The sequence below is a fragment of the Echinops telfairi genome, unplaced genomic scaffold (assembly GCF_000313985.2).
Source record: "Echinops telfairi isolate 266 unplaced genomic scaffold, ASM31398v2 ScPeMD7_7469;HRSCAF=8507_1, whole genome shotgun sequence".
NCBI lineage: Eukaryota > Metazoa > Chordata > Mammalia > Afrosoricida > Tenrecidae > Echinops > Echinops telfairi.
Window position 1 is genome coordinate 81,317,010 of NW_022111373.1, and position 9,258 is coordinate 81,326,267.

Consider the following 9,258-nt stretch of genomic DNA (forward strand, 5'->3'; position numbering starts at 1 on the left):
ATATGGATCTTTTCCAATTGGCCAAGTAGCGGTCTTCCAAATTTCCTGACATAGTCAAGTGAGGGCTTCCAGTGCATCATCAGCTTGGTGAAGTATTTCCATTGGTATTTTATCAATCCCCGGATCCTTGTTTTTCACTAATGCTTTCAGTGCAGGTTGGACTTCTTCCTTCAGTACCATTGGTTCTTGCTCATAGGCTTCCTCTTAAAAGTGGTTGAATGTTGACTCGTTTTTTTTTGGTACAGTGACTGTATTCCTTCCATCTGCCACCTGCCTCATTCAGTATTTTGACCATTTTTCAGTATTATAATCAAGGTTTGAATTTTTTCTTGAGTTCTTTAAATTTAAGATATGATGAGGTGTTTATTTTTGGTTGTCTAGCTCAAAGGTCTTTGACATTTTGTTATTTTATTCAGCTCTTTGATCTCATCATTTCTTCCATTTGCCTTGCTTCTCTATGATTAAGAGCAAGTTTCAAAAGAGTGTCTCTTCTCACAATCCACTTTGATCTGTTCTTCCTGTCCTGTCTTTTTGGTGACTTTGTGCTTTCTCGTATGATGTTCTTGATTATCCCATCGCTCTACTGTCATTAGTGTTTAGTGCAGCATATCTGTTCTTGAGATGTTATTGAAATTGGGGTGGGATATCCTTAAGGTTGCATTTTGGCTCTTTGGAGCTATTGTAATTTTCTTCATCTTATGAACAATGGATAGTCTGTTCTAGGGATGGCCCCTACCCATTTCTTCCCACAACGAGTCAGTTGGCTTTAGTGTATTCCATCTGGAGAAGTCCATGTGTGTAGTGGCCTTTTGTGTTGTTTCAAAAAGGTATTTGCCCTGAAGAAGTCGGTCTTGTAAAATTCTATCATGTTATCTCAGCTTCATTTCTATCACCAAGACCATATTTTCCAACTACTGTTCTTTGCTGTTTCCAACTTGTGCATCCCACTTGCCAGTAATTATCAGTGCATGTTCATGGTGAGCAACTTCAGCAATAAAAGAACTACTGATACAACATCTCACAGGGATTATGCTTGGGATGAGGAGAACTGTCTTGAAAGTTCACATACTGTATTACTTCATATATAATTTTCTCAAAATTCTATAGATGAAAAATTGAAGAGTAGTGTTTTGACAGACTTTAGGAATGATGGGGGTTGGAGTGACACTACTACAAAGTAGCCCTAGGGAGATCTGTGGAGTGTTGACGGTTCTGTATTTTCATTGCTGTCATAGTTAATAGAAGATATATAAATACTATGCTAATGAAAGTTTCCTGGTTTAATATTGCACTGTAATTAGGGAAAATGTCACCATTGTGGAAAACCAGGTGCAGGAGACAGGGGGCTTGTACTTACCTTTGCAACTCCCCATGCACCTTTAATAATTTCACAATAAAAATACAGTATGCTTGTTAATTCAGAAATTACTTAGCCAGGTACATCTATAGTCTGATCTTGAGAGATGAAGAGAGGAAGAGAAAAACTGGTTTTTTCCTCTCAGGTCAAGACTTACTGGGGATGAAAAGGAGCTCTGGACACAGGTGGGAAAAGTGGAACCATGTATTTTGAGGTGGGGATGTGATTGTTTACTACAAGAAGAAAAAAGACACTTCAAACTCCATCATCTACTTAGATTTTTATGTATCCTCTTCTGTTTAACATATGCGAAGTAACCGCTGGAGCTAAAGCTGACCTGATGTATTCTCTTTTAATTAATTTTTCTACATGTAAAAGTATAAAGTATATAGTTGAAGGTTTCCACGTAGTGCTTTTTCATGCATTTTTTTCTTTTGTATCCTGGGTGTTTGTTTGTTTCATAGTATAATTCCTTTAACTTGAAAAGCTCTAATTTATCAATATGTAAGACTCCAATAGGGGGAAAAAGTGGAAGGGCGATGCAAAATATTAACATACTCAACTGCTAACCAAAAGGTAAAGACTTAGCCACACGCAGCTACATCGAAGAAAGGCTTGGTGACCTACTTCTGTGAAATTATCCATTGAAAATGTTATGGTGCACAGTTCTACTCTAACATGGTGTTGCCATGAATCACTGTCAACTCGACAACTGTTTTTTTGCTTTGTTTTTTCATTTCCTTTGGGAAAAAGATGAGGCTTTCTACTTCTGTGAAGTTAGTCTCAGAAACCCAAAGGAGCAGTTCTACCCTGTCCTTTGGGTCGCTTGGTGGCAGTGAATTTGTTTTTTGTGTTTTCCAGTTCCTAGTGCTGCTGTAACAGAAATACAAGTAAATGCCTTTAAAGAACAATTTTTCCCCTTACAATTCAGGAAGCTAAAAACCCAAATCAGAGTCTCTGTTACATTCCTTGTTATTAGGCCAGAGTTCTGGGTTTATTGCACTCCTCATACAACATCTGTCTTCCTCATCCGCAATACACATAACTATTTTATTTAAGTTTTTGTTTCTTATTGTCTGATTGACATATAATTCACTTATAACTAATCTGTTCTTATTATAATTCAGAAGTTACAGGTTTGGAACTCAACCTACAATTGTATTGCCTCATTAACATTACAAAGGAGTCCAAATTTCCACACAGTATTAGATCTACAGTCATAGAATTTAGGAGTCCAAAACATATTCATGGGGCAAGAGAAGGGAAATCTGGAGAAGAGATGCTTTATACTCTTAATAGCAATAATAAAAGTATCATCACTACACACTTTAACCAAGTATATCAGTCTCTGTAGCCCTTTTGGTAGGTGGCTGTGATGTTACTGTTTTAATTTGCATTTTTCAAAGACTAGTGGTGTTGAACATATTTTCATGACCTTTGCTGCTTAGGCTTCAGGCAGCTGTGTAGACGCTCTATGCCTTAGTTCCATCATCCTTAAAATGGGAATGTTGTCAGTTGTCCCATGTTAGAGTACTCCAGCCAAGTCACAGAGAAAAGGAGAGACAGGAGAGGAGTAAAATAAGGAAGTCAGACACATTTTTGGGTAGAATGCTCATTTCCAGGATGGCCATGATCTATCTCAGCAGCCAGGTCCACGCAGAGAAAGAGAATCTTCACTGTCTTGGGATATTTGCAGGTAGCCAACGATATGCATAGTCAGTAGTTATATATGTCACAAGGTAGGTGGCAACCACAGTAAAGTCCCTGAGCTCACAGGCGAGGAAACCTAATACCTGCATTGGGGGAAGGTAGGAGGAGGAATGGATGCCACAGCGGGTGGAGATAACAAGAATGCTTCTATAGGGAGACACAATCAACTATGTGCTCACTTTAAGGCAGCATAGCTGTTAGGGGAGCATGTGGGAATATATTTAATGCAGAGTAATGTACTTGTACTTTATCTCTAACTTACCAAAGTGGTGGCTTTCCTACTGTGGCATATTAGCTTTCCAGATTCCCTCTGTGATGTTAGGGAATAGTCCTAGTCATATTCCCCTCAGTGTCAGTTTCCCACGGCCCCAGATCGATGGCAACCACATGCACAACTAAAAACACTGTCCTATCCTATCTCTGTGATTGGTTGGGGATCAGACTGTTTGGTCCATTGTTTTTGATTGCCTATCTCAGGCTTTTCTTCTAGTCAGAAAGCTGAGCTGAAATCTGGTCAGCATCAAAGTAACATATAACCCTCCACTGACAGATAGGTAATGGATGAGGACTAAGCATGAGGTATATTGGCCAAAGTCACATGGCTCTCCCTGCGTGGACACCCATTAGCCAGTTGCCCTTAAATTGATTCCCAACTCCTGGAGACCTTGCACATACCAGAGAACTGCATTCCCTAAGGTTCCCAGCGGTTGTGTCTGCCCTTTAATAAGAGGATCGGGCTTTTCTTGCACGATGCCTCTGTAAATTTGAACCGCCAACCTTTGGGTTAAGTAGTGAGCACTAAATGATTTCATCACTTAAGAATTAGGCAAAAAAGAAAATAGCCCCTAATTCATAAGACTATTGTAAGGAATAAGAAAAGCATAAACACATTAAGTTAAAACTCCTTTAAAAAGTACTTTAGGGATAGTAATTATCTTATTACCGGTTACTTCTGGGTTGTTTTTTTTTGTTTTTTGTTTTTGCTGCTTACTCTTACAAGTTTGGGTTGATCCCTACTTTTTTAATCTGTAATGAGCACTATTTAAAACATTTTAAAGTTTAGCCTGCCAATGAATGTTGGTCGAGTCGACTGAAATCGAAAGATTGAGGAATACGAAGTGCGAAGAGTCAAAGCAACCAAATTCGGAGACTGGTATAGGAAGAACGAACAATGACCCACCCTCCTCCAGTGCGCCCCCTACCCTCCGGGCCACCGTGCTCTTCCGCTCCCAGAGTCCCCGGGAAGCGGAAGTCGTCATTCACAAGAGCCCGCGCCTCCCCGAGTGGTTCCTGCAGCGCACTCGCCATGGCAATGGGTGGCGGCGGCGGCGTCCCGGAGCGGGAAGACGCCGTGCTGTTCCGGCGTGGAACAGGCCAGGTGAGGTCCCGGCCGGCGCCGCCTCTCCTGGCCCCTGTGCGCGTCGTGAACGCCCTTCGGGGCCGGCGCTTTCGCCGGCTGCGTGTGGCGCCTCGCCTGCCTGCGCTGTGCGGGGCCGGGCCCGCGTGCTCCGTATCCTGCCCCAGTCTCCTTCCTGTACACTTCCTCTGCGAGGGGCGCCCTTGTGGCTTTGAGCCAAGGGTCCACCGTGGCCAGGGAGAAACTTCCTTAATTTGCCCGCTTCTGCTAGCAGTTCGAAATCACTAGCCGCTCTGTGGAAGAAAGATGGAACGTTGTACTTCCGTACAGAGTCTCGAAAACTCAAAGGGGGCTGTTCCCCCTTGTCCTTAAGGGTCGCTATGAGTCGGCACCCATTCGACGGCAGTGAATTTATTTTTTTAGGGGGAAGAGAGTGGGCAGGTTCTGGAGTTAGTGCAAAATGTTTGGATCCTGGCTATGTCGTGAAACCAGAAGCGACGGGTTTTGCAGATAAATCTGATGTGTAGATTAGAGAGAGAAGAAAGTCAAAGCTATATTTTAAAGCTGACGCCAACAGTTGAAAGGATGAGATTGCCTTTGGTTGGAAGTTTACTGAGCGGAGCAAGACTACACGTGGAGGAAGATCACAGTTCAATCTAGGGTACGGAATGGTGGGGGGAAATCATGATTGAAGTGAGTTTGATAGTGGGAGAGGAGAAATTCAGGATATTTAAAACAAATGTGTTTAGGAGTTTTACTGTAAAAAGAAGAAATTGCCCATAGTTAGAAAGATGGGCTCTGTATTTGTAAGGTAGGAGAAATATGTTTGTAGGCTGATAGGAAAAAACCAATAAGGACAGAAATTTGGTGATAATGGAGACAAATGTATAATTAGTTGGTGATGGCCGAGAAATTTGGTAACAGTGGTGTCAGGTAAATGAGATGTTGTGGATGGCAGTATGTGTATGTAGAGTTGGGAAAGTTCTCTGGTTGCTGCTGCTGGTTCTCAATGAAATAATAAGCATCATCCACTAGGAGCAAAGGTGTGGGGGAAAGTTTTGGAAATTTAAAGAGAGAAATGATGTATGCTAGAGCAATAGGTGAGTGTGAACTAAGGAAAAAGGGACCGACTTGCAATTAAAAGGAAAGTCACGTCATTTGAGTGACTCTAAACCAAACTCGCTGCCATCAAGTCAATTCTAGTTCCTAGCAACCCTAAGGGATGGGAAGGACAGCCTCTGTGGTTTCCAAGACTAAGTCTTTGTGGGAGCAGAAAGCATCATCTTTCTCCCATGGAGCTCCTGATAGCTGCAAAGGGCATAAACTATTGTGCCACCAGGCCCTTTCTGGTTCTGAAGAACTCTTTATAGAGAATCCGAGGCTGTAAATCTTGAGGGGAGCAGATAGCCAAGGGAGTGGCTGCTGGGTTTGAGGTGTTAGCAAGTCAATGGTTATTTATCAGGGACACCAGCACTCCTTTACATGGTAGCTTTAAAGCGAATTGAAGACATTTTATTATTGAGTCTCTTGGCTTCTTAGGTATACTATTGTATCATCTGCAAATACAGTTCGATTTACTCTTTCAATTCTTGTATCTCGTTTTGTGCAATTACTTTGCTGCGTATTACCTCCTATACCCAGTTTATTTTAAGGGAGATAATAAGCATCCCTTGTTATTAACCTTTCTGAATTACTTTGTTGTCAGGTGTCTTATTTACAGTATTGATTAGACCTGCTTTGTGAACCAACCTGAAAATCATTTCTTTGAAAGGCAAGCCCTTTCACATGTTTTTATGTGACTCAATTCAAATCCCTGTTGAAACTTATGGAAATGGCAAGCGTCATTGTAGAACTGTACTCCTTTGGATTTTCAATGGCTAAGGTGTGAAGCAAATCAGGCCTTTCTTCTAGACAAGCTCCAACCTTTCAGAACGCCATGCTTACTTTTTACATTATTATATTCCTGTCTTTGCGTGATATATTTCTTTGTTTAAAATTTTTCTGTTTGCTTTTGTTCAGGGCTGTATTTCTCTTCTAGTAGTTCCTGCTATTCTGAAATCCAAATGCACTTAATCCTGTCTTTGTTTTTCCTTTTTATTTAATAACTTTATTCTTCATCCACATATCATACAATTTAACAGTTCAACCATGTTAAGAAGTATTGTATAATCCCCACCACAATTAATTTTAGAATGTATTGTTTTCCCCCATACTCATTTTTATTCATGTGTTTGTTTTCAATTGTGGCAAAAATACACACCACAAAAGATTCTCCAATTCAACACCTCCATGGTTCTACCAGTTTTTATAAAAGACAATGAAATTGTTCTTTCCCCTCTCCCTGCTACCTTTTTAAAAATTGCATTGTTTCTACTTTGCTTTAACACTCAATATTAATATCTTTTGCTTTGTTCACATAGATCTACAATTCTATTTGTACTAACATTTTTTGTTTTGTTTCTTTAACCAAAGTTTTTCCGGTCTTATCTTGCTCGGATGAAGCTTATCTCCAGTAAATGCCTCTGGAAAGGCTAGTGAGTATAGTATTCCCACATTTTAAACTTTGCTTCTCATGGTCTTGCTACTTGAAGGACAGCTAGGTTGCATAAAAATTCTTTACCTTTTACCCAAGATCTACTAAAATTTTTGATGGTAAGCTAATTTCATGAATGACTTGACCTTTTTGCTTGGAGACTACAGAACTTTCTTTTTCTTTTTTTGTTTTAGGTTTGACCTTTTCTGTTGGTTTTGTTTTGTATTTTTTTCTGTAGGGCTCCCATTGATAGATACATTAGATATTCTTTGCCAATCATCTTTATGTACCACTGCGTTTTTTGTTTTTTTTTGTTTTAATAGCTTGTTTTTGTTTGTTTGGCTCTTTTCATTCCTTTCTGTAATGCCTTTAGATTTCCCATCACATACATTCTTCTTTGGGTGTCTTGTAGTCTGTCTTGCTTTTCCCTTCATGCTCTTCCCTGATTTGTTTAGCTATTGATTCATATCTTCCCCCTTTTTTCCTGTATCTCTGGAATTAAAGGTGCTTTCCCCTTGTTTTGCAGATGCTGCCTTAAGGATATAAGTTGGGTGTTTCTTTCTGCTTGTGGTGGTTATTTGAGAAGTTCTATCAATAGAAAAGTTTATCTAAGAAAATAGATGCCTTTGTTTTTTGCTGATGCCTTACACTCCTGGTTTAGGGATAACAATTGAGATGTGAGGATTTCGTGTTGCATAGTGGATTGTGCATGTGTTGGGCTACTAACCCTGAGGTTTAACTTTCTACTCCCATAAAGATTAACAGTCTCGGAACCCCTGGGGGCAGTTCTGGCCTACCCTATAGGGTCCATAGAAGATGGCAGTGAGTTTGAGTTTTTGACGATGTATCTTCAAGAGAGCCCTCTTTATGCAGCGGCGGGCCTTTTCCTTTATTAGTGGTACCCTTTGCAGCTGAAGGGAATTGCTGTGGCTTCCTTCTGCTTTTGTGATTTCCTTATTTCTTTCTTTTCACCAAATTTTGTGATTTCCTTATTTCTTTCCTTTCACCAAGTTTCCAAGGAATGTCTTCCCCTTCACTTGCAGGGTAATCTTGAACCGAGTGATTACTTTCCATTCCAGTAAAATTGCTTAGTGATTGTAAATGCTTTCTAGGGAAAAGTGAGATGAGCTGTTTTACATTGTAATACATTGTTTTCAACTGAATGGAAATTGACCAGATAATTGGGAGTTTTATAGTAAACCTTTTACTAGCCATGGATTGCATGGTGTCATAACAACCCTGAAAGCAGTCCGTAACCATCCTTCCATTGTCTGATCCTGTGTATCCAGATTTAGCACCAACGACTCCTTAGCAGGAGCTGGACTCTACTAGGGATTGTTAACTGATTAATCCCGCAGTTTATTTTGCTTCCATGCTTATTTTCATCTTACCCAAATCCTTTTGGTTTTTATTTCCCAGGACTCTTCTTCCATGATCATCCAGTACACATTAATTTGATATAATGTTTGTACTTCACATTTGTTATGTGGCAGTGTTGGTTTTGTATGCTCTTTGGTTTCTGAAGTAGTATGTCTCAGACCAAGCTTCATGAGAGCATGACTTTATATACATCTCAGTGAGGAGCCCAGCCCTTCCCGAATTTCTTTTAAGTCACTTACATTTAAATAAAAATAGAAATAGTCTAATAGTCCTAGGTGTCCCCCAGATTCTTTAATATTACTACTTTTTAAAATGAAAACTATTTGATCACTATTAAGATGTTGTATCCTTTTGAGAGAGGTTTGAGTCATCCAGTCACATTGCAGTTTCCAGAGGTAGGGTCAGAATAGCATGATTCTAGTTTAGGGAAAGTCAGTCGGATGGTCAGGTGCTACCCACCTTGCCAAGGTAAACTTTTGTGTGACCTTGGGAAAGAATGGAACCTGTGTCACCCCGCTGGAAAAGCACTTAATAGTATGGCATTTGCTTTGTGACATACGAGGGGACTTTAAAAAGTTTGTGGGGAAATGCCATTATCTTTCAATTCCATTTTCCCCCACAATCATGTCTCGAAACATTGCAACTGTCCACCATTAGTGGTCAGGCCACATAGCCTGCCTGTGTCAGCAGCCAGGTTTCCTGAAGTTTTATTTTGGATTTAAAATTGCTGTTTAGTGTAATTTGTGTGTACTTGGGTTAAGATGGCTTGATATGATAGAACACCCCCTCTCTCTTACACCCTTCTAAACATGACTGCTTTCTTATTCTTCCCAGAGTTAAGATGGCTTGATATGATAGAACACCCCCTCTCTCTGACACCCCTCTAACCATGACTGCTTTCTTATTCTTCCCAGAGTTAAG

The 9,258-nt window shown here is 40.2% G+C and overlaps 1 protein-coding gene across 2 annotated transcripts in view; it reads left to right on the forward strand.

Annotated features, from left to right (window-relative positions):
* Positions 1 to 4,362: 4,362 nt before the first annotated feature.
* The window catches only part of SMN2 (survival of motor neuron 2, centromeric), a 24,428-nt gene continuing 19,532 nt past the window's right edge, over positions 4,363 to 9,258 (forward strand). Inside the window, exon 1 of one of the 2 annotated variants that reach the window (XM_004703551.2) lies at positions 4,363 to 4,445. In XM_004703551.2, coding sequence (XP_004703608.1) covers positions 4,374 to 4,445 — 72 coding nt within the window. In that variant the 5' untranslated portion in view covers positions 4,363 to 4,373. Of the gene's footprint in view, positions 4,446 to 6,925; positions 6,959 to 9,258 lie in introns of those variants that run through there. The other variant, XM_045285365.1, reaches the window with a different exon arrangement.